Consider the following 26,552-nt stretch of genomic DNA (forward strand, 5'->3'; position numbering starts at 1 on the left):
GGAACATTTGGCTTTATGCATGCACGTAAAGTGTCGTCACAGACTAGCCTGTGCATTCCGCACAGGCTAATCAGGCCTCATAACTGGATTTTCATTAAGAAGACACTAACAAAAAACGGAATGTGTCCTTCCTGATTAGCCTGTGCGGACTCTGGAAGGAGACTCAAATTATGCGTGCAAAGCGGGAAGGATTCAATAGCAGGCATCTTTTGTATACTCATGATCATGTTTTGCTTCTTTTAAACAATTAAAACAATTCATTGTTTAACATGTGCCTGTTAAAAACATAGTTAACAATTTTGTATTTCCATTTTTAATATTTATGTATTTGAAAACATACATTTCAAGAATTAACGCTATAACATTATTTGTGTAATGTCAACAAAGCTTTTGCTAGTTTATTTTTTACTGGTTGACATTGTATCTTTATGTACTTCATTAGGGTTGTTGATGGTTATGCACTGCATTTTTCTATAATGATGTATTAAAATGTTAAACTTGAAATTATAGTGTTTTGTTGCCTTTGAGCACAATGAATGCTTTTCCATGACTCCTTCTAGCAATTAAGGTTATGGTATGATTGCTCTTAAAACTGTAGTACCGCAAGAAGGTTAAAGGAGCAATTACACCGATTTACTATATGAGCTAGTGTTTAAAGTGACACTGTAGTGTTTGCATCGGAACTGGAAGATCTTGTTTTCAATTCCTTTTTTACTTGGGATTTGTTTAAACTAGGTTACAGTACCTATCAGCAGTTCAGTCTTTGAAAATGCCATAAGCATACCACATCCTGTGTTGATAAACGATTGCTTACATTTTGAATAAATGAAACAACCCTGCACATTTAAATCAAACCTCCTTCATTTGTTCTCTACACTAAAAAGTAGTTCTCTGCTCTTACTTGTGTAAATATACAGCAAATAATGAAATTCCATTAGGAGAAAAAATTAATGCTTGTTCTTATCCACTACAACTATGACAGAACACAAAGTATTGACAAACAAGGTATCAGAGCTTTTGAACAGCTTTAGAGCTAGCCTAAGATTGCAATTAGTGCAGAATGAACAAATATCAAACACACGTCTGAAATGATCTTGTGCAAATTCGACCACAGTCATGTGAATAGTTAATGAGCAACATAGATCTAACTTGCTGCACTATTCTATATATAGATATATATATAGAGTTAACTCCAAAGTCAGTTGCAGGCCTAACCCCAGATCCAGTGACACCCCTGTGACATAATTCCTAAATCAGGAGTACCCATTAGCCCGAATTTCCAAATCAGGGGCACCCCTGTGCCTGAATTGTAATTAAAAGTACCCATTTGCCTAAATTTTCCTTAAAGTAGTACCCGGTGCATAAATTGCGAAGACATATCTTTGAGTACTTGTTTTAGTGAACCAGTAATGAGGAAATACATACAGGACACGTTAAATTAGCAAAAACAAGAAACCGTCGGAGACAGGTGATGCTCCCCAAATTTTTTTTGGTCACAATATTGCACTATATATTCAGATAAAAGGAAACGCCTTGAGGGCACAGTAGTTGGGGGGACAAGATTGTTTTTATATAAAATTTCAATGAGCCATTACTCTGTGAAAAATCATCCGACCAGAACCCGCTGATAATATGCACATCTCCTCTTCTAGTTAAGCTTCCCATAAAGTTTCATTGAATTCCAGTCATTAGTTGCTGAGAAATAGCCCGGAAAAAAATTGTGCACGAAGGTACACACGGACGGACAGACGAAGCGGCGACTATATGCTCCCCCCCAAAAATCAAACCCATTGCCAACTGTGGGTCCATGCCCATTTAACTTCATAAAATACTACAGGAACAGCCTCCAAACTTTGGTTTAACCTTGGGCCTGGTCTTTGAACAAAAAAGTCCTGATATAACTTTAGTTGTCAGACGAGGTGTTTAAAAGCCCCACATTCAGCTCTGCATGCATGACACAAAAAATGAGCCTTGACAATCAGTGCTGTATGTTGATTTTTTATATCAAAAAGTCTTAATAGTATTAACGCTTTACCCCTTAGATACGTATTTTGACGCATTTGTAGTCCCTTAGAAAGTTAAATTTAAGACCCTTCTTACTACATTCAAGTTTTAAAAGCTTCATTTCAAACCCTTCGATACCGATGAGCAGCAAACAGCATAAAACATGAACAGACTGCGAGTTACTTGCAGGCTGTTCACATTTTTTGCTGTTTGCACAATGTCATAGCTATTTTCACTTTGCATCTGAGTGGGAAAGGGGTTAATTCGACCATGAAGGTAGAAATGTGGAGTTGCACATGCAACATACCAATGAATACGTAAGTTATTATTTGTGCCATGTTAAAAAAAACGTTCAAGGCATGTCTTAATAAATGTATTTTTAAAGAACAACAAAACGTGTATCCTTGACCTTTTCGAGTTGGCCATCTTGAATCTGATCAATGCTAAATTAACATTATCACTAATACCACTTCGGAAAGTATATGAAAATCTATGTATAACTATAAAAACACACATCTGGACACAGACAAATTTACCATATATTCCATCAGTATTGAATGACACATAAGAACCATTGCCTGACAAAATCATAACAGGGAAATTAAAATCAATATACAATGTAGTGCTTTGTCCTAAAACTCCTTTACATTGAATAAAGATGTCTGCTCTTACGCTATAAGCAGTTCATTAGAAATGAAACCTGCAAATTGCCATATGCCAGAATGGTTAACATCAATTTCATCTATGTACAAGGGAGAACTCAATCTTATCATCAAAGTCTATAACATTTATTGAAGAAAGCATGTACAAAACATATTTTAGTATTTAATGATATTACATGAACACATTTTTAAAACTCATAATTCTATTAACCTTGTCATAATTAATCCATTTGTAACAATCTGTGAAATAAATTGTCAAAATGTGTAATTAAACATAAATAATATCTACTTTATGTAACTGATCATCATTAACAAAAACCTCTAAAATTATACATTTAATGTGAAGCAAGAGCTTTCATAGCAGCTATTTCAATAAACCTCAAATGTTAAATGACCACGATTTCAAATTCTGTGTTTAATGCTCTGTATTTGTGTTTATTTAAGTTAAGAAGGTGTACCAAGAGACACCATTTGTTTGATAAAGACATATTTATAACAATTTGCTTGGGTAAAAAAATTAAATTCTAAAATTGCAATCTGACACATAAAAAAGCAGGATATCGATGATTGGAAATGTGGCAAGGTGGAAAATATTTTATGATAACCCTGAGCTCAACAAATAAATTCAAATAAATCTCATTAACAACTAAATGTTATTTTATGTTATCATTATTACACTAAGAATAATGTCATAAATATAATTTTTACCCTAAGCATACATGTCATAGTCCTAAATTAGGGATGATTGTCCCAACAATGATTTGTCCCAATATTCATTGTATACTATTCTTGTTCTTTAATTTACTATACATCATTACATGTACAAGTTGCAATTCAAGCTCCGTTTGGCCAAAATCACCTACACCCTTAGCAAACTGTTGTTCAGTGCTTGAGATCTGTTGATTTTGTCATGTTTTCATGCTACATGTAGATCATTTTAAAGCGATTGCTAATTGCCACAAACAGACCAATTGTTACAGTTACGTATCTTCTGAGAAAAGCTGTATGCTTTTTGTGATTTCTGGCCCAACATTACTTTTATCGCTAGTAAAATAATACTGTGAAACCATTTTTTTTCGTCACGACGTTATTTTACCTTACTACTAGTATTCTACCCATACAAAGTCAGAAATGTCCAATATAGATTTACTGCATTTGCCCTTAACAGTAAATGTCACTATCAGTTGAGTATAATGTACTTCCTTTTATGTCATAACCGGATTTATCTTGATTGCAAAAAGACACAATAGACCAGTTGAATATTATTGTTTACATTCGGGATTTTCCGCGCTAGCGCATTGACTGGTTGGCAAATTGAGCGATCATCTAAGCAATGAAACCAAAAAAGTGTCAAAAATAAGTTTCTTATGTAAATACAGACTTATTAATTTATGTTATGCATAGCAATCTACTGTCGCTTTCACCCCATTTTCAGAAAATATTTCAATAACGTTGCTTTCAATCTAAATTTGAATTAACTTGTTGATTGGTTTTCTTAATTAAAGAAGAAAAGTGCACGATGCGAGCACATCAGGTAATAAGTTAACTGGTTTCACTCACATCCCAACTGGATATAAATTACATCTAATTGTCAGATAAAGAGAAAAATTCAGAAACCCCATTAAAGTCAGATGTATATGTTGCCAATTAGGGTTCATGTCAGGGTTAGAGAAAAAGTTTTCAAGTTTAATAAACAGATATACAGTGTGTAAAGGAAAAAGGGCTGAATGCTGTTTTAAGTTTAAGCGAACATCTCATTCAGATAGGCCAATCCAAAAAGTTTAGCCTAATGAAAACAGTTGTAAAATCATTTGAATATCTAGCCATCTGATTAGAAGAAAATATAGTGTTGTTTTAGTGTGACAATTATATTTTTTGATTTTTTTTTGCTCAAGCTGTTATGTTGAGCAATTGAGAGGAACCGTTTTGGCAATATTAGCTATGGTGGCCATCTTTTGCAGTGACCAATGGACCGGAACCATGTTGGCAAAGATACCAATGGTGGCAATCACAAGCAGTGAGCAATGGAGCGGAACCGTTTTGGCAAAATAAGCTATGATGGCCATCTTGTGCAGTGAGCAATAAAGCAGAACCATTGTGGCAAAATTAGCTATAGTGGCCATCATATGCAGTGAGCAATGGAGCGGAACCGTTTTGGCAAAATTAGCCATGGTGGCCATCTTGTGCAGTATGTGGATCCATGTGCTTATGTTTGATAGAGGACCCACCCTTGGTACACCAGTGTACATTTTCAAGAACATTGACCAAGAACTTAAGAAAATATGTCAAATATATACAACTTTTAAGTACAATTATATTTTGTGCAATTGAGCAGAGGAGCACCAAAAGCACATTTGTCTGAAATTATTCACAAATCTCAAAGTCAGGAACAAATTTGTGTTTTAACATAATTATTTTTTGCTCAGTCAGTCAAATTGTGCAGTGTAGCACAATCATAAGCACCAGTTTTGCAGAGGACCATCCACAGAATATATGTGTAAATGTTCATGAAGATTGGTCAAGAACTTAAGAAAACATGTCAAGTATACAAAAACTTGTATCTACATTGTTAACTACAGCGTAACCACCATCCCACCTGAAGTTGCTTACCGGTATCTATAGCCTAGATTTTTGTTTAATTCAGCTAAAAATACCCCACAATTCATCTAACTGTCTAATTCCCAAAAGTTGTGAATGTTGTGAATATGAAATCTTAAACACATTTATTGTCAACATTATGCAGAATATTATGTAAATAAAAGACTGGTTTGTAAAAAGCATGATATAATCAGCTTCAGTGAAATACTGTAAACGTATAGAAATTCGTCGGTATGAAATTTTGTGGTTTAATAAAAAACAACTATTTCGTTGACACATAATTTCGTGGATTTCTAATTTTCGGGGTAGACTGACCGTCATTATAATTAAACTTTTATTAAAACAACCTGAGTAATAACGAAGCATAATCTGCTAATCTGTGTTGACAGCAAGACAGGATGTTAATGTGCACTGAGGCATGAAAGCGTTGCCGATAATTGTCGATAGGAGCGATAAAGCGGCGCACGTGTAGGTCCCCGCTCGAATATTGATGTTGTTTTGGCAATATTTGCAATTTTCAGCGCAATCGGTCTCCTAGAAGTAACAATTGAATAATAAGGTCACCAAAATACACGTGTTTAAACCTCTTTTAACTTTAATTGGCACTAATAGACATGTGATAAATCTGCAAAATGCTAATTTGATGACGTCATGTAAAAGAGAACAATAGTTGATATACAGTTTAAATACCGTTCTTGATTTAAAAAGTATTATTACCCAAACACTTTACATTTTCAAATCATAAATGTTATTTAGTCAAATTATAGTGTAATGTGACCAACTGAAGTGAAGTAACTGTTACAAAAAAACCCACAAATATCTCGGATAACCGACAACAAAAGAAAATGTTGACAATGACTGATTTCGGATTAAAATTGTATACATAATCGTTGGTACTTGAATTCGTGGTTCAGCGGACCAACGAAATCCACGAAAATTCGTACCACACGAAATTTAATGGTTTTACAGTATTGTTTAAGGTATCCTGCTACAAGGTTAAATGTTCCCACATTTTTCACTCAATGCCGTGTTTTGGCACACAAAAAATGGCATGTATGACCCCGCATCATAAACAAGATACAAGAAACTCCAAGAGGACTAACAACTTAAAAACAAAAACATTTTTTAAATGTGTGCATATCTGTTGCATTTACATAGAAAGTATTTTATTTCCTGAATAAATCATTTCAGTCAAATGCTTATGCGCAAGTTTCTTCCTAGATTTGCTTGGCAGTCCATAGTAATTATGTCTAAACTAAACACGTGGTTGTCTAAAGACTACCATTAATATCAAGCCCTAAATGCATGATTAGTGTACGGGTAAGTTACCAACAAAATACATACTGGTACCCTGAATGCATGATTAGTGTACGGGTAAGTTACCAACAAAATACATACTGGTACCCTGAATGCATGATAAGTATATGGGTAAGTTACCAACAAAATACATACTGGTACCCTGAATGCATGATTAGTGTACCGGTAAGTTACCAACAAAATACATTCTGGTACCCTGAATGCATGATTAGTGTACCGGTAAGTTACCAACAAAATACATTCTGGTACCCTGGATGCATGATTAGTGTACGGGTAAGTTACCAACAAAATACATACTGGTACCCTGAATGCATGATTAGTGTACCGGTAAGTTACCAACAAAATACATTCTGGTACCCTGGATGCATGATTAGTGTATGAGTAAGTTACCAACAAAATACATACTGGTACCCTGAATGCATGATTAGTGTACCGGTAAGTTACCAACAAAATACATTCTGGTACCCTGGATGCATGATTAGTGTACCGGTAAGTTACCAACAAAATGCATACTGGTACCCTGAATGCATGATTAGTGTACCGGTAAGTTACCAACAAAATGCATTCTGGTACCCTGGATGCATTAGCACTGTAAGTTACCAACAAAATACATACTGGTAGTTTTCATCAATGCATTATCACTGTAAGTTACCAACAAAATATGCAATCGTTCCATGAATGCAGGCTAACCATTATATACCAACAAAATATTTACTGGTACCCTGGTAACCAACAAAATGCATGTGTCGCATAATAAGAAAACCCGCCTTATTGAAACAAGAGGGCCAATATGGCCCTAGTTCGCTCACCTGAGAGAAGTCGGTTCATTCAATCTTTACCACATGTCAAACTTGACCTAGATATTGTCCAGACAAACATCCTGGTCAAGTTTCATCATTATTGAACCAAAACTCTGGCGTATGGAGTGTTATTGTTTTTTTAAGATTTGACCTTGTTACCTATATTTTGAGTTGACCCCCCTTTCCAAACATCAAACTTAGTCGCTTACAAAAATAACAAGGGCTGTTTGTAAAACATGCATGCCCCCCATATGGGCTGTCAGTTGTAGTGGCAGCAATTGTGTGAATACGTTTATTGTCACTGTGACCTTGACCTTTGACCTAGTGACCTGAAAATCAATAGGGTCATCTGCCAGTCATGATCAATGTACCTATGAAGTTTTATGATCCTAGGTGTAAGCGTTTTTGAGTTATCATCCGGAAACCATTTTTCTAAGTTGAGTCACTGTGACCTTGATCTTTGACCTAGTGACCTGAAAATCATTAGGGGTTATCTGCCAGTCATGATCAATGTACCTATGAAGTTTCATGATCCTAGGCATAAGCGTTCTTGAGTTATCATCTGGAAACCATTTTACTGTTTTGGGTCACCGTGACCTTGACCTTTGACCTAGTGACCTCAAAATCAATAGGGGTCATCTGCGAGTCATGATCAATGTACCTATGAAGTTTCATGATCCTAGGCGTAAGCGTTCTTGAGTTATCATCCGGAAACCATTTTACTATTTCGGGTCACCATGACCTTGACCTAGTGACCTCAAAATCAATAGGGGTCATCTGCGAGTCATGATCAATGTTCCAAGTAAGTTTCATGATCCTAGGCCTAAGCGTTCTTTAGTTATCATTCGGAAACCATCTGGTGGACGGACTTCTTGAGTGTTTACATGTTTTCACTATAAACATAAAGAGAACAAGATGCGTTTGTGAAAAACAATGTCCCCCTATATGACGTTTGACTTTGAAGGATGACCTTGACCTTGTGAAGGATGACCTTGACCTTTCACCACTCAAAATGTGCAGCTCCATGAGATACACATGCATGCCAAATATCAAGTTGCTATATTCAATATTGCAAAAGTATTTATAAAATAAGCGATTTGGGCCACATATATTTGACCTCTGACCTTGAAGGAGGACCTTGTCCTTTCACCACTCAAAATATGCAGCTTCATGAGATACACATGCATGCCAAATATCAAGTTGCTATCTTCAATATTGCAAAAGTATTCATAAAATGAGCGATTTTGGCCATATATATTTGACCTCTGACCTTGAAGGATGACCTTGACCTTTCACCACTCAAAATGTGCAGCTTCATGAGATACACATGCATGCCAAATATGAAGTTGCTATCTTCAATATAGCAAAAGTTATTGCAAAATGTTAAAGTTGGCGCAAACAGACCAACAGACAGACCAACAGACAGGGCAAAAACAATATGTCCCCCACTACTATAGTGGGGAACATAAAAATGCCCCGCACACTGGCGGCCATGTTTTTTCACCAATCCGGACCATTATCGACCCATCCGAGATATCAATAAAACCAATGTTTTGATCAACTTTCATGATGATTGGGCAAATATTGTGACTTGTAGAGTGTTTACAAGATTTCTCTATAGACAAATAGGGAAAACTGCCACTATATACATATAGAGAAAAATGCCACGCCCACTGGCGGCCATGTTTTTTCACCGATCTGGACCATTTTCGAACTCGTCCGAGAAAACAATAAAACCAATGTTTTGACTAACTTTCATGATGATTGGTAAAAAATTGTGACTTCTAGAGTGTTTACAAAGTTTCTCTATAGCCAAATAAGGAAAACTGCCCCGCCCACTGGCGGCCATGTTTTTCAACGGACCGGAACCACTTTGAACTCAACCAAGATATCATTAAGACAAACATTTTGACAAAGTCACATGAAGATTGGGCATGAAATGTAACTTCTACAGTGTTTACAAGGTTTATCTTGGGTTCTTTTATGTTTGCATTTAATGTGTAAAAATATTAGTTTAATGCAAGTGAAAATACATGTTCAACAGCACACCCTCGGAATTTTATCCCTGTTTTTAAATGACCTTTAGAATCTTAACATTATGTATGGACTGCGAAAGTTGTCCAAATGTTACTTAAAAAGCTAATGCCTGAAACATATGTAAAATCAATAGTATGTCAATACAATGACATTGAAAATGTGGTAGATTTTGCTGCTAACTAACTTAAGTTTACTACAGTATTTGAATTTCATTAAGGCAGGCTTTCTCATGAAAAGTAACAATTATGTACTTAACTTTTTGTAGTGATTTCAAGAAGGTCTATAAATGATTTTTGAAAAGCATTTACATTTTAAACATATGTTCCCATAGTTTTCATTTTTACCATGTAAACTTGTTTAAACATGATTAAAATTCAAAAAATATATACAATACAATGTAATATCATCTTTCTGTGAACAACTCCAATAAATTTAAATCACACTAATTTGGGACTTTAAATTAACAACAGTTCATCACACAGAGGGCGATTTAAAGATAATCTGTCCATCTTTAACAACCAAATTACCCGAGCTGCAAGAAATATCTGTCCCACTGGTTGCCCCAGAAGCCAATGGTGACAATTGCGCAATATGAGATTCTATACCATGTTCTTCAATACTGTCCATGCCACTTGATTCGAGTATAATCTGACCGTCACAAACATGCAGGTGACATGGTTTAGCTAACAAGTTCTGAGCCCCCGAAGACTGGGCAGGCTCTGAAGTGTTTTGAGACACAAATGCTGGTGCATTCTCCTGAGTCACTTGCAGACACAATCTGACCCTCCTGCACTTGAATCTGACCCGGTTTAGCCTCATTCCGTGCTGAGGAAGTACAGTTGGTGTTAATATCAGAAGAGTTAGTCTGTGTATTTCTATTTAATCTTTCTGTAGGCGGCGAATTAGTTGCCACGCCGTCTAACTCTAGCAAGATTTGGCCATCCTGGACAACAAGTTGCTTCTGTCTGCGCTGCATGCCAACTGCTCGGACATTCCTTGCATGGCGTGCAGAGTGTCTCGCCGCCCTTCGACCTAGCGAGCTGGTCTCAGAAACACTTTGGGGCTGCGAGAAATGTGTAGAATGTCTGGTTGAATGAGGTCTGTGATAATAATTTTCATCCCTTGACATCTGATTATCATTATGTGTATGAGTATGACTAACTGACGCAGCGTTGTCCCTGTGATTGCGACGAGAATTATATTCACGAGCACGATTTGACGACTGAGAGATACTAACTGATGCGTTTCCACCAGAAGGCCTGTCAGGGTTACGATCCAAGGTACTGTACTCTGGAGGTGGAGAGCTGCGGCCTGTGTGTAAGTCAACAACCACCTCAGCCATCACTTCAGAGTACGATGGTGGGGGAACAACAAGGCTGGGATCTGCCATCGGAACGTACTGCACTCCATTGTTCACATTGACGATTATGTTTCGAAAGTGGGGGGGCGATGGGGTCGATATGAATGGCTGATGTTCTATGGGGTCATGACTCTGTAACGGGGACCCTGCCCCAGGGTGCCTGCTGTCACACTGATGTATGTGGCGCCTCCTTCTCTCCACATGCCTCAGCGCCCGGGCTTCTGCTCTCCGCTTCATTTTGATGTTGAATATCGCTATGACAACGATGGATATCAGGAACACGACGCTCACAGTGCAGCCTATCACTGTGTAGACAGTGGTCTTAAGCCAGACCATTGAGTCGTCGTCGATGTCGGAGTGTGGGGCATCTGTTGTCACAGCTGAAATGAACAAAAATCAGTCAGGAAAACTAATGGATGCTCCTCAATAATGAACCTTATTAATGAATGTGTTGATTGTAACCATGAGAACAAACCAAATATGATTGTAACCATGAAAGATCATTAGATCAAGACGACCTGATAACATGATCAAGGGTGTGATATCCAGAAAAGAGGGAGTGAAGAGGGAATGAGAATTCTGTCAACTGATTTATGACAAGGAGATGTAGAAAAACCAAAAGACAAACCACTTAAAAAAAATCAGATTTATTCTGTCCCTTGGAAATATGATGATGAATCCATAGCATAACCCCTAACCCCCAAGTTTTATATTAATGAGCAACGGACTTCAGAACAGACCTCTGGTAAGATCTGCGGTAGAAATCACACCTCTGCATGATTCCCGTAACCCCATGGATATGTCTGTCTTTTTCCACATCATTAAGAATGAAAAAAAAGCATTTGACAAAATGTCTTACATAATTGCTGTAAAGAAAACTGAAAATAGCTTTATCAAACATGGACAATTAAACCAACATGCGATTTCACGACCCCTTGGTGAAGAAGCTGTCACCAAAATGTCATTGAAATCAACCGAAGCTGAGAGATCTTGCCTGGCATTTTGTTTGCAAGCAACACATATTTGAACTTGGTCTGATATTGTAAAAACAAACAATCGATCGTTTCATAAAGAATGAGTCATACAAGTGGTTTCTAGAACTAACAAGGTATTTGACATGGTGACCTAGGCTGGATATCACAAAAGAACTAGAACAGCCTCGGCATACTTCTTTTAAACATTAACTTTTGCTTTAGATATTGACAAGTTTGGGGAAAGAGCAAAGGTTGCATGGTTCCCCACTATCATTGTATGATTCTTTTAAAGGGGCCTTTTCACGGATTTTGGCATGTTTTGAAGTTTGTCATTAAATGCTTTATATTGAAAAATGTAAACATCGGACATATAAAAGCTTCAGTAAAAATCAAGAATAAAATTACAAAAAGAAAAAAAGGTAACCCTCAGCAGGACTTGAACCACTGACCACTGGAGTCCTGGAGTAAAAAGTCTACGACTTAGAACACTCGACCATCCTTCCAGATACAATACCTGGTGTATTTGATACTTCATATAAGCAATCCTCGCAGCTTCCCAAATATAACGACAACAACAGAACTCTCCAAGTTATTAATTTGTTTTGCTTTGTAACGCTTGATAATTGTCTGGTTTTAAAATCGTCAAAAGATGCATATAATGGCTAGTTTAGAGCATGGTTAATGTTCAGTATAACCGTTTCAAATGTCGCAATGCTCTTGACTGGTTGGTTACAAATCATTCTATTTGCTGTATACAAGCAATGTTAAATGGAATCAATCGGTTCTTCACATTGAACCAAACCATTTTTCTTTTCAAATCAATTTTCACCAGACACAAGGATTTCAGTTTCAGAAATTATACAATTTTTTATTTGTATCAGATATGTCAGAGGATTTCTTTTGCATGAGTTGAGAAGACATAAACGACTTTAAAGAGTTATCATGAGTAGCTATCTAGCTCACCAAGGGCTTATTTTTCTTGATTTAGGGAAAGGGCCTGGCCTTTCATTTTTGGGGAAAAATTATTGACAAAACAGAGAAAGGGAAAAACTTTCCCCAATGTTAGCTTAAAATCTGGGGAAAATTGCATCATTCTAAAGAAATTCCTCTTGAGGAAAGGGCTTTTCTCTTGTGGGAAGGGGCCCTCATAAGGACCTTGCCAAACAAGGATTAAACGGCCTGTCACCTTTCCTATAGTCTCCACACACAAGTTCATCAGAGTTGTCTCCACAGTTGTCCACCTGGTCGCATACATAGTCGTTGTACACGCAGCGCCCGTTACCGCAGGAGAACATGCCTTCACAGTGACTTCCCATCACCTTGCCTGCAAACAGCCACGGGAAACATGCATTTGCGTAAAGTGTAGTCCCAGATTAGCCGGTGCAGTATGCACAGGCTTATCAGGTAAAACAATGTCCACCTTGATTTAAGTTTGGTTTCCAGAACAGTTCATTGAAATGCAAAATTCGATAAAAGCGGAAAGTGTTGTCCCTGATTAGCCTGCGCAGACTGCACATGCATATCTGGGATGACACTTTATGCAAATGCATTAAGCCTTGATTTTTGATAATGCTGCTTATATTCAAACTGCCAAACAATACACAATTAATTTTAGTGTTCTAGCATCACTAGTATTGGAACTCTATAACCTGACAATTTTGCTTACAATTAACACCTTACGCCATGTGAATCTTTGAGATATATGGGTGCTGCATAGTTTAATTAGGTTTAATATTACCAGTCTGCTACAATGTGCGGTGTTTTTTTCCGGAAATCAGCCCCATTCCGAATGGAAACAAGAGATGTGTTTGTCAGAAACACAATGCCCCTAATGCGCTGCTTTGAATTATTTATTTTTTACCTTTGACCTTCACCTTGACATTTCACCACTCAAAATGTGCAGCTCCATGAGATACACATGCATGCCAAATATCAAGTTGTTATGTTCAATATTGCAAAAGTTATGAAGAAGGTTAAAGTTTTGGTTAAAGTTTTAGGACACACACAGACACAAACAATGACAGATAGGCCAAAAACAATATACCCCCGATCTTTTGATTCGGGGGCATAAAAATGTGCAGCTCCATGAGATGAACGTGCATGGCAAATATCAAGTTGCTATGTTCAATATTGGAAAAGTTAGGAAGAAGGTTAAAGTTAGAGGCATCAGAGAATAGACAATGTTACTAAATTAATGAAGCCATACAGACCTTAAAGGATAACCTTGACCATTAACCAATCAAAATGTGCAGCTCAATGAGATACACATGCATGCCAAATATCAAGTTGCTGCGTTCAATATTGCAAAAGGAATGAAGAAGGATTAGGTTTTGGTTAAAGTTTTGGGACACATATATTTGACCTTGAAGGATGACCTTGACCTTTAACCACTCAAAATGTGCAGCTCCATGAGATACACATGCATGCCAAATATCAAGTTGCTACGTTCAATATTGCAAAAGTTATGAAGAAGGTTAAAGTTTTGATTAAAGTTTTTATATTTTTTATTGACCTTTGAGCTTAAAGGATGACCTTCACCTTTCACCACTCAAAATGTGCAGCTCCATGAGATACAAATGCATGCCAAATATCAAGTTGCTACGTTCAATATTGCAAAAGTAATGAAGAAGGTTAAAGTTTTGATTAAAGTTTTGATATTTTTTATTGACCTTTGAGCTTGAAGGATGACCTTCACCTTTCACCACTCAAAATGTGCAGCTCTCTATGAGATACACATGTATGCTAAATATCAAGTTGCTACGTTCAATATTGCAACAGTTATGAAGAAGGTTAAAGTTTTGAATGTTTTTATTGAAAATGACCATGAACTTTCATCACTCAAAATGTGCAGCTCCATGAGATACACATGCATGCCAAATATCAAGTTGCTACATTCAATATTGCAAAAGTTATGAAGAAGGTTAAAGTTTTGGTTAAAGTTTTGAATGTTTTTATTGACCTTTGACCTTGAAGGATGACTTTGACCTTGACCATTCACCACTCAAAATGTGCAGCTCCATGAGATACACTTGCATGCTAAATATCAAGTTGCTACGTTCAATATTGCAAAAGTCATGAAAAAGGTATAAGTTTTTTTTAATATTGACCTTTGACCTTGAAGGAGGATGTTGACCTTAACCTTTCACCGCTCAAGATGTGCAGTAGATGAGATACACATGCATGCCAAATTTCAAGTTGCTTCGTTCAATATTGCAAAGTTATGAAGAAGGTTAAAGTTTTGGTTAAAGTTTTTGGGCACATATATTTGACCTTTGACCTTGAAGGATGACCTTGAACTTTCACCACTCAAAATGTGCAACTCCATGAGATACACATGCATGCCAAATATCAAGTTGCTATGTTCAATATTGCAAAAGTTATGAAGAAGGGTTAAGTTTTGGTTAAAGTTTTGGGACACACACACACAAACACACACACACACATACAACGACAGACAGGCCAAAAACAATATAACCCCGATCTTTCAATCTGGGGGCATAAAAAGTATATATTTTTCCCAAATGGTGCTTAAATTCCCAATGGAAGTATTTTTTAGATCTAAATAATTTGTTCATCTCCCATCCATATTAGTGTAACCTTAAAGCAGTAAATATAATACTGAAAACTTGTATTCTAAATTTTGAAGCCTTGTTAGTAAAACAACAACAATAATTTCCCAACTTTAGTCAAAACGCCACAAATTTACCCAATCCAAAAGGACCCAGCCCCATTCCCAAAATGGTGAAAAAACACTGATGTGCCATCAATCAGACAGCAAAAACACATGTTTACCTATGTATCTGCACTGCAGCTCATCCTCTCCCTGTGGGCAATCCCAGATCCCGTTGCAGAGCTTGTTGCAAGATATCGGACCAGAGACGTTCTTACAGAAAAACGTGACCTGCCTACATGCAGTACGCAGTAAATCACCATTCAAAACATCTGAAAAATGTAGCCTCACAAGGTGAACAAGGGGCTAAATGCATGTGTGTAGTGTCGTTCCAGATAAGCCTGTGCAGTCAACACAGTCTAATCAGGGACAACACTTTCCTTTAACCTGGATTTTCTTTGAGAAGAGACTGTCTTTAAACAAAGATTCCATATTAAAAAGTGGAAAGTTTTGTCTCTGATTATCATGTGCAGGCTAGGATGACACTTTGCATATGCATTAAGAAAAGTTTATCAGAAAAAAGGATAAATTTAACACATAGAGACACATTCTGTCAATTTCATAGCCCTGTTTCTGCATGGGTTGAATCATGGTCTTGGACATACCGTTTGTTACAGTGACAGTTATTGAGTAATAACAACATCTGCATACACTTCCATTTCACAATTTGTGCATTCCGATATAACAGAAAACATTATTAATATTATCAACAGTTTCAACTTATCCTGTATAGTAGCATTAACCCTTTCCCACTCAGAGGCTATGTGCAAACAGCATACAACCAGAACAGCCTGTGAGTAACTTGGGAATGAAGTCTTTAAAATTGAAATCTAGTAAGAAAGGTTTTAAATTAAATATCAATTTCTAAGGGACTACAAATGCGTGAAAATACATATCTAATTGGTAAAGTGTTAAATTACACTTCTTAACAAGCTTGACCCCATACCAGCTATTTCCGATGTTTTGCGTCTATTAATCAGCACGTCATTTCCCTGCAGCAACACAATGACCTGCAGAGTACGAGTGGACACGCCTCCCTTACTATCACGCAGGAAGCACTCATAAGTGCCGGACATGTGCGGCTCTGCCCTTGGGATCGACAGCTCCACCGTCTGGTTATTAGGCCGCAGTTGGTGAAATGTTCCAAAACGCTGTTCGCTTTCTATAAGAGGAAATACATCCATGTTTAAAAAGAAATTGAAACAAATTTTTGTTTGTGAAATAAATCTTCACATGTACTATCATTAACTGCTGCCTACATGTGTGATACATCGTTAGGTTACTTAGGTTAGGTTTTAGTTATGTATATATAAATCGACTAAATTTATAATAGTTTATCATTGTCAACATATCTGTGCAACAGTCATCATGCTATAAGTGAATACATTCGTATTTTTTTTGTAATGGACTTCCGCGTACTTTGTATTCAACTAGTGAACATCAAAGGTAGCAAGCTAATGAATGTGATATGTGACAAAATTGGCAACACAGAACACAATACTAAATTATATATTAACACCGATTTTTTTCCTTCTTTGTAAATTACCGGAAAACGGCACTTTCCCTATCTGGGAAAAATTACATATTTCCAAAATGAAGGTTAATTAATTTTTTTTAATGAACTTTAATTAATTTACTTATGCAGCTCTATGGCTAGAACCTTAGTAAATATAATATTAACAACTTGACATCAATTATTCTCATTTTTAAAGCGGGTATATACGATTTTGTCAAATATTTATGAATTTATATAAACTGTGTAAAAAACTTATTTATATATATTTCAATATAAATTAAAATAAAAGTTAAGAAGAACATATGTCGAAAAATGCGAAATAAGCCAGATATTTAATTCTGAAATTGAAAACGGCTGTACAGCCGAATTCGCCAGCATGTATACCATACATGTACGATGTGCATCTAAACTTAGTTTAACGGTTTATTTGAATTCCTGCAACGATATCTATTCATACAACACACGAACACTATCTCCGATCCTTATACAAAGACGAATGCTTCGGTTATTGTAGGAAAATATGTACGTCACTATCGGCTCGGGGCACTAATTTGTCTTTGCTGCATTTTATGAAATTCGGCTTTAATGTATAATTTTTCTTGCCTATTTTGTATTATTGTAACATATTTTATCAATATATTACAATTAAACACATATAAAAAATCGTATATATCCGCTTTAAGGTATTTGTTAGCAAAAAATCAAAAACATTAATTTCCCAATTTGAAGATTTCACGGCGCATTTTTCCCTATTTCAAGGTTTTCACGACTCAATTTTTCCTTATTTTGATGTTTACAAGACTCAATTTTTCCCAATTGGACCGGTACGGATACTTTTCCCAATAGGACAAAATCAATCGCTGTATAATGAATGTGATAGGTGACAAAATTGGCAACACAGAATAAAATACTTAAAAATATATTTCAATTATTTATGCTGCACGATTTAAATGTTGAAATAAAAAGTAAAAACCATGAATAAAACTTTTAAAGCAAATGTATGTCTGTTATAATTTTGCCCATGGTGTAAATCTTGAAAAAAATGTGACAAAAGTGTTATTTTGTGAAACTATTGAAATAAAAAGTATTGAACTAAACTCTGAAAGTGTTTCTTATTTGTGTGTATGCATAAATTAGTCATCTAGAACCTATTGACACATCAATATTTTGAATAAAGTACGAGTTGACTTAGGTACGAGTTGACTATTGTGCGAGTTTACCAAAATATGTGCGAGCACTCTAGACTGTGCGAGTTGACTAAGGTACGAGTTGACTGTAAACCTTTGTTTTAGGTGTCCCGATTTTTGGTCAAATGTCACGACATTGCTAATGGAAAGTCCTGATTTTGACCTAAAACATTCTGGCATGTATAAAGTAAGCACGCATCACATACTGACTGCTATCCAGAGCAGGTTTTGTGGTGCCAGGGAGCCTGCTGCTGTACATGTTGCCTTTATGCTGTCTCCGACCTGAACCAGGACTAACTCTGCTGGCTGAATCTCAAGAGAATAGCTGCTAGTACTCTGTGAAACACCTGAATTATGGATAATAATATATCTATGTCATGCTAAGCACTTATTTATAGAAATAAAAAAGATGATGAAATTGCAAGAACGTCATGAATTTGAAGAAGAACAGTTAAAAATACAGTCGATCGGGTAGTTCCGGATCTCGGGTAATTCCGAATCAACTCTATGATTTAATTAAAATATTAGTCTAAAAGATATTGCCATATCAATATAACTGTGATTTTTGGAAAATGTGATCAATTTCAAGCAATAACACAGTTTTGCTTCTTATTTCAACGGTGTTTTCATTGAAAATCACACTTTGGTAACTATCACAGTCGTGTCATTTTACCGTCGCACTGTCTTTCAATAACACGCGTCAACAATTAAAAGACGATTTAGAAGCACATTTCCTTGGTAAATGCTTGTACATTTGGTATGAATTTGTTTATTTATTATCATTTTTAAATTCCTGCGAGTGATTTAAGTATATGTTTATGATTTATGGAAATAAAAGCATGGACATTGCACCTCGTGTACATGTCAGTTGCGGATCAGCTGATTGGGGAAAATCTCAAAACAGTTTATTATTGTTTAAATACTGTGTTAGTAATATTTTAAAGCTCTAGCTACCACAAAAGTTTATAATATATATATATATATATATATATATATATATATATATATATATATATATATATATATGAAATGAAGAGTGCCTAGTTTCTCATAAAGTTGATACAATGTTTCATTTGAATTATTTAATTATAATACTATTTTGTGACTTCAATGTCGAGAAATACAGAGAATACGATTGAATTTTGTTTATTTTGTCTGTCTTTCTGCCCTAAAACTTTAACCTTGCTCATAAAATGAAACTTTATGGACCTGGTTCTCCAAACTTTACATGTTCTTGCATCTGATTGAGATCTATTATGCAAACCAGTTATGAGGCATTAGGTCTAAGTCACAAGGTCAAGGCTAACACATGCAGTAAGCATTTGTTGAATGCATCTTGGTTTGTTTGTATGTTTATGTGTTTAGTATTTTTAAAATAAGTTATAACATTTAAATGTATAATAGCGGAGTAATAAAAAACCAGCGGAGTGCTAAAATCTGTACTCTAGAAAAAATTTATGGATTAATAAATGATGGTAATATGTTACTTGTGCTGGAAGGAGATTGGTAATATTTTAAATATTTATCCAATTTTTAATGTGCATTTATGCTGTGATTTTGCATTTCAGATAATTGTCAAGTTGGACGGATGGGTCCTAAAAAGCACGGGTGCTCTGCACAGTCATTGGCAAAGAGGCTGAAGCGGATACTTTTATATATTTTTACATTATTGTGATCCTATTATTGTTAAATGTTGCCATAATATGTTATTTACCAAACATTTAACTTGATATCTAGTATTGTCTTCCATTTCTTTACCATTATTATCCCAGAGGTACTGGTTTATGTTGTTGTTGCTTTTTATACTTTTATTACATTATTTTACATTATTGTGATCATATTATTGTTACATGTTATCATACTATGTTATTTACCAAAAAAGTAACTTGATATCTAGTATTGTTTTCCATTTCTTTAGCAAATTTATTCTAGAGGCACTGGTTTATGTTATACTTTTTATGGATGCTTTTATATATTTTTACATTATTATGATCCTATTATTAGCAAATGCATTCCAGAGGTACTTGTTTATGTTCAGTTGTCATTTTTATGCCCCCGGATCGAATGATCGGGGCATATTGTGTTTGGCCAGTCTGTCATTCTGTCCCAAAACTTTAACCTTAGTTAAAGTTTTTTGATAACTTTTGCAATATTTAAGACAGAAACTTGATATTTGGCATGTATGTGTATCTCATGGAGCTGCACATTTTGAGTGGTGAAAGGTCAAGGTCATCGTTCAAGGTCAAAGAAGGCTAATCCAAGGAAGTAATAAGCTTTAAAGGGCGATAATTATCTGTACCTGCCAAATGAACAAAAAACAAAGCGGCGCAATAGGGGGCATTGTGTTCCTGACAAACACATCTCTTGTTATAAATACATTTATATAAAGTTCTGTATTTTTTAGGACCTTAGTTATAAACATATTTTCTAGTCATACATAAAATGTTCTAGTCATAAGCATATATGTCATATTTTCATACAGTTTGTACATTATTGTGATTCTATTGTTGTTAAATGTTATTATATTATGTTATTTCCCAAGAAGGTATCTTGAGTTTATCAATAAATTGCTTGTATTGAGTATTTGTGCTTGTTTTATATAACCAATAATACAGAGGAATCCATTTCAAATCAAAACATAAATACTTTCCAACAGCTTTATTCTCCTGTGTACAGTCATACACCCCATAATGTTTTTAAATTGTCAGACAGTTATTAAACTGAAACAAACGAACCTATCTGATGTTTTATTTAATACATGCATCATTTGTTTTGACAGTCAAAATAATTGTTGACAGTCAAAATAAGTTTTGAGATGATCCCTGACCTACATCTTCCAAATAGTCCGAGTGATCCGAAATTACCGCACTCGATTCAGAACTAGCCGACTTTATGCAAGCGAATAAGTTCAAATTGGCATCAGAAATGTATTGATAAGTATTAATAAATTAATATGGCCTGAAAGATGAAATATTTTGCCTCAACAATCCAAGTTTTTTGAAAGCAATTGCTTCATTTTAAAAATATTTACACCATTATTTACGTTAGTGATCCGGAACTACCCGACCGACTGTATCGTGTAAGTACCTGTTATCGAACAGCACCTAATATCGGACGTTTTGTTTTGGTTCTGTATGCACATGCGCAAAAGTGCGCATGACGTCACATTGATAAACAAATGGTCACACATGAAGTCCATGACCTACTTGCCTACTTAGCTTGAAACAAATGCGCCAAAAACAGGTTAAAGGAATGCATTTATTGTTATTTACACCGTTTTGTGTGTTTTTTGCTATTACTTTTTTAATGCATTTATCAAAACGTGCATTTACACACCAAAAATCATATTTCCGTTTGCAATTTTTATTTCAGCAGACGCAGATTTGTTCGCCGAGTCCGGGTCACGTGATAGTCATGTGACTTTGTATATACTGGAGTAGTATTTATGAAGTGTCGGGTAATAGGTCATGTTTACATCGGCCGCCATTTTGTTTTGTCTGCTAGAGGTGACAATAATCAGGGAATCATTGTTATGAATTCTTGAAGGTAGTTTGCTGGAAAACTTTACAGATAAATCATTCAATGATTGAACTGTTAGTCATTAGTTAAAACAAAATGTTTTTGTCATTTTAAGTGTTGCAATTTTAAGGTAATTGAACGTAATTTCTTAGGTGTTCGATAACTGGTTCGTCCACCATACGACTTTTTTAATTTAGGCTTATAAATCAACTCTTTTAAAAGTCGACTGTGTAATAAATGATTGAGTAAAAAAAATCATTTGCATACCGACGGTTATATAATTCAACATAAAACATATCCATATTCCTTTTAAGACATGTATTTCATAAATTTTACACATTTTTCTTGTGATCAATCCCTGCTGGAAGCCATATTGGCTTGACTTTTTGTTTGGACGCGAAAGAAAATTAACTACAAACAAGAGAATTCTAAGTGAGCTCAGCGTTTCAAATGGTTTAATTCTGATTGAATTACCATAAATTCGAGAACGGTTGTTCGATTTGATTGATCAAAGTTCCCGTTTAAAGTAATACAAATGTTTATTGGAACCATTCATGCGTAACATAATGATTCGATAACTTCAACGCCTGGCTTCTTTTTTTTATTGTCATTAAAGGGGCCTTTTCACAGATTTTGGCATTTTTTAACTTATTCATTAAATGCTTTATATCGATAAATGTAAACATTGGATCGTAAAAGCTCCAGTAAAAAATCAAGAATAAAATTTAAAAAAGGAAAAGAACATTGCCCGGACCAGGGTTCGAACCAGTGACCCCTGGAGTCCTGCCAGAGTCCTGAAGTAAAAACGCTTTAACCTACTGAGCTATTCCGCCAAGTACACATTATTGACGTATTTTATACCTTATAGCAATCTTCGTAGTTTCACAAAATTTAACGACAAAAACAGAACTCTCCAAATTATTCAATCGTTTCGGGTTGCAACGCTTTATAATGTTTAGGTTTTAAAATCGTCAAAAGATGCATATAATGGCTATATTAGACCATGGTAAATGTCAGTATTACTGTTTCCTCACAAATATCATAACTAAAACGAAAATTTGCGAATCTGAAACAACTTTTTTCAATTTTGTCAATTTACCAAAGCGTGAAAAGATCCCTTTAATTGCAGAGCTTCTCTGGAGCATCGACGCACTGTGACTGTACAAGGTCGTTGTGAGGTAACAAAAACATACTGAAAAATAAAATCAACTCTAATCTGTGTTTTTTTGGTCTAATGAAGGGTGACCCGGTCTGCCTCAAAGCTGTCCGAGGACTGGGCTGTGGATACTGCTACCGGCAGGTGATTCCAGAGTCGGATGGCTGCCTTCAAGAAGGTGTCAGGTTTGTTCGTCAGAATGGGGCCAGGAAGCACGCATTTTCCTCCCTCTCTGTAAGGACATAGTAACTGAATGGAGGTAAAGGTTGACTGGCATTTCTATCAGGTAGTATGCTATTCTGTATATCAATACCGATCGGAAGTAAGTACGCCGGGTTTGTAGGGATTGCTATCCTAGAGAGGAGATCATTTGTCTTGTGCCGATTGTTGTCCTTTAGTCTCCCTTGGCCAATCTGGAGCTCTGCGCTGTTCTGCTTTTATGTTTGCAACTGTATATGCTGGAAGTCGCGGGAAGTTGATGCGTATTCCAAGATTGGGCGCACTAGTGCTTTGTAGCATTGGTCCTTCACATTAGTCGGGTGTTGTTGATGTTTCGTCCGAGGAACACAAGGGAGTTGTTGGCTTTTGGAGACCTCGTCAACATGGCTGTTCTATAGTAGATTTTCGTGCAGTGTGCTGTGTGCCCACATTCCACTTGCTCCATTCATTAAGGAATCTTGATGGAATTCTGCCTTATTGTATTCCTGTTAGGTGTCTTTTTGGAGCGGCTTATATGTTGTTATGTCCTCGTATGTGCTGTTGTTTTTAGCATTTTTGAAGGCTTTATTTTTCCTCCTTGGGGGGCGGGGCGTTTTACCTTCCCGTTAATCCAGGGTTTCCTCCATGATGGAGATACAACTGTCATTTGAGATCTTTTTTATAGCGTTTATGTCGGTGGAAAAAGTGTTTTCTTGTTTAAAGGTGTAGATGAATTTGTTTGTAGCAGCTCTATTATCCTCGACATTCTTTTTATTCAATATACATATATTCCGCTTTTGTAGGCACATTCTTAGAGATTGAGTAGCCATTTTTAGGAACTGATGTCGTGATCACTCACTCCAGGTAGTGGTTTGCTGCGTATGAATAAGGTTGGCTTGTTTTCCGCGAATAGTTCTAATATGTTTTTTGTTTCCTGTGGTGAACTTAATATAACTTATTCAGAGCAAATGTCACAGAGAGGGGCTAGAAGTGTCTGATTCATACTGTTAGTGTTGTAGGTTGTGTAGCCGGGTTGTGTATATAGAACACAAGTGGGTTGTCGTATATATTCTTTATTTTATAGATGTCTATAATATTGAAAATGATGGCCTGAAAAATAATATAAAAACAATTATGAATAACTAATTCAAATTGCAATAATTAAATATTGCAAGGAAATACATAATAATCAAATACATTTATATTACAATAAGCAATAAAATACAATGCAATGTAATTATATTAACAATAAAAATAAACTCACCAGCAACCTGAGGACTTAGTTTTAACATAAATATATGTTGACAAATGGAAAATGCCAACTTTAAATTTCATCCATCTCTTACGAGACTTTATGATGGAATGAATCTATACTAGTCTATAAAACCATTGAAATTCTATAGTTAAAACATCTCACATAAAAACATGCAGTGTTAGTAAATCGTTCACTCACCAATTAGCACACACACTGATACTCGCTCACATTCTTGCATGGGTTAGTAATATTAAAGGATTAGTGTCAGAGTGAATACCCTGTTACAGTTGAATTGATGACATTTGGCGTTACCAGCCTATTTCGTGGAGGTTTTCGTCTAATGCGAACCAGATGGTGAAGTTTGGATGCTGGATGTGTAGGCTGTGTAGGACCTCTATTATCTCTTGCATGTCTTTCACATCACTACTAGGAGACCTTTAAATGGCTGCAACGATGAGTTTTTGGTTCCCGCTGCATTCTATATTGGCTGCTGTTAGTACTGTGTTTGTCTCGACTTAGAGATCATTTCCCGTTATGTTCTCTTTAGCAGTTATGATGACTCCACCGTATGGATCCCTGTTTCGGTCTTATCCCGACATCCGCTGGTATGACTCTCTCTCTCTCTCTCTCTCTCTCTCTCTCTCTCTCTCTCTCTCTCTCTCTCTCTCTCTCTCTCTCTCTCTCTCTCTTCCCTTTGCACTGTTGACTATCGCATCGTTGTGTTGTTAATATGACTTTCCATTCGCAACAATACACTCCGGCCAAATATTTATATCAGAGGCAAATCCGTTATAACTAAAGAATATTTTAAATCATATTTATAACTGGAGCGTATGTAAAATGTTCTGAAAATTGTCATGTTTGGTTTACATGAAGCACAGGCATCCCTCTCTTTATGGGATTTCAGCGCACAGGCATCCTCTCGGATTCGATTCACTAACAGCAGTTCGTTTATCACATAAACTGTCATATTTTTCAACTGAACTAAAAATTAGTGTACAGGTTATAAATATAAAAGTACGCGATTTAAGTAACAATTGCGAAGTTACTTATATACATCTCTATACATATAAATATAAAAATATATTTTGAATATATTTTTGTTGTTGTTGTTTTTTCAGATCGCGATCACGTAAAAGACGATTTTAGTATCCAAGTATGGCTTCATCAACCAAAGCGACGTAGGACATCCCAGACATCTACTGCAACGGATTCGCACTGGGTTCTTACGTGTATCCGTCCAATGAGTTGCAGGCCAATGTATCACAATTTACACGTCCACATTGTGAACCTTTAGATAGGTCAAAAAACAACTTTCGGTGAAGTGGGCAGACGTGAAATGGTTTAGGTTCGATTATGTTTCTATCAAAAAGAACAACGACAGAGATGTGAACTGTAAAGAAAACAGCAATGATTTGACTATCACCGGGTGTACTTAAACCCACGTTATCTGGATAATGAGTAATGTGAGTTATAAGTAACACACCCTTCAAGCTAATTCGTGTTAATGTCAATTTTATCTTTTCATTTCAAATATATATGACACATTATTCACTTGCAGGACAAATTCATTTAATTTGCCAAAAAGACGACGCGAAAAAGCAGAGGAAATCGAAGAGATCAGACGTATCAAAGCCTTCTGACGTGCCGAGAGGGTGTCACCCCGTGCGCTTACACCATAAGTGCGACGAATCTAAACTTTTGCCTTCCAGAAGACTTGTTATTGAACTACAGAATCTTGATTATAAAATGAACAGTACTTGAGCTATGTATGGAACTTAACATTAAATATGTTGAAAAACTGTTTTTTATTTCTGATCTATATATGTATATGAATGTTCCAAATTTTAAAGGGCGTCCTGACGCAATACAATATTTAATTTCAGGAATTATTCAATGCATTTAAATTAGTTAGTGAATGATCGCTTAAAACACAAACCTCTTTTTAAAGAGTCTTTGAAAACATGTATTTAAGCATTGAGGCAAACGTTATATTTACTTTTGTCTTTAAGATTACATCAATAATGTATTATCTCTAGTAATATAAATTCGCAAACATTTGGAATATTTTGTTTCGTAATGCATGCTTCTTAGAGTAGATATTCCGTCGATATGTACTTTTATACTGTTAACTATGTATATTTCTTTGTTTATAAAGCCATCGATTAATTAGTATGTTGTCCTGTTTCAACCAATATAACAATAACTGTTATATTAATTATTATACAATAGTAGTAATATATACTTCAATAAAATCTTGTTGATGATGAAGTGGAAGTTATGCAAGCCACAGGTGATA

At 35.7% G+C, this 26,552-nt stretch overlaps 1 protein-coding gene and 2 long non-coding RNA genes across 4 annotated transcripts; 2 read left to right on the plus strand and 1 right to left on the minus strand.

Annotated features, from left to right (window-relative positions):
• Positions 1 to 2,521: 2,521 nt before the first annotated feature.
• On the minus strand, positions 2,522 to 22,027 carry LOC127845321 (uncharacterized). 2 transcript variants are annotated; one of them, XM_052376184.1, is made up of 6 exons: positions 21,912 to 22,027; positions 18,332 to 18,472; positions 16,369 to 16,584; positions 15,545 to 15,694; positions 12,939 to 13,076; positions 2,522 to 11,158 (listed from the first exon to the last, which is right to left on the minus strand). In XM_052376184.1, the coding sequence occupies exons 1-6, from the start codon at positions 21,982 to 21,984 to the stop codon at positions 10,098 to 10,100; spliced, it is 1,779 nt and encodes a 592-aa protein (XP_052232144.1). In that variant the 5' UTR covers positions 21,985 to 22,027; the 3' UTR covers positions 2,522 to 10,097. The 2 variants fall into 2 exon arrangements, with proteins under 2 accessions (XP_052232144.1, XP_052232135.1); XM_052376175.1 differs by lacking the exon at positions 21,912 to 22,027 and adding an exon at positions 21,213 to 21,324.
• Positions 18,588 to 20,291, plus strand: LOC127845593 (uncharacterized). The gene is made up of 2 exons (XR_008033276.1): positions 18,588 to 18,882; positions 19,694 to 20,291. It is a non-coding gene; the product is annotated as an uncharacterized LOC127845593 (long non-coding RNA).
• On the plus strand, positions 21,602 to 26,294 carry LOC127845555 (uncharacterized). Its single transcript, XR_008033257.1, has 3 exons — positions 21,602 to 21,671; positions 22,885 to 22,985; positions 25,375 to 26,294. It is a non-coding gene; the product is annotated as an uncharacterized LOC127845555 (long non-coding RNA).
• Positions 26,295 to 26,552: the final 258 nt, after the last annotated feature.

Source organism: Dreissena polymorpha, chromosome 1, assembly GCF_020536995.1.
Source record: "Dreissena polymorpha isolate Duluth1 chromosome 1, UMN_Dpol_1.0, whole genome shotgun sequence".
NCBI classification, from domain to species: Eukaryota; Metazoa; Mollusca; class Bivalvia; order Myida; family Dreissenidae; genus Dreissena; species Dreissena polymorpha.

Bases quoted from the DNA above. Each gene is read 5' to 3' on its own strand.
- LOC127845321 (XM_052376175.1), bottom strand. From the start codon at position 21,324: ATGGACTTCATGTGTGACCATTTGTTTATCAATGTGACGTCATGCGCA. The intron at 16,585-18,331 runs GTATGTGATGCG...TTCCTCTTATAG, and splicing joins CCTGCTCTGGATAGCAGTCA to AAAGCGAACAGCGTTTTGGA. The intron at 11,159-12,938 runs GTGACAGGCCGT...TGTTCATTTCAG, and splicing joins GTGTGGAGACTATAGGAAAG to CTGTGACAACAGATGCCCCA.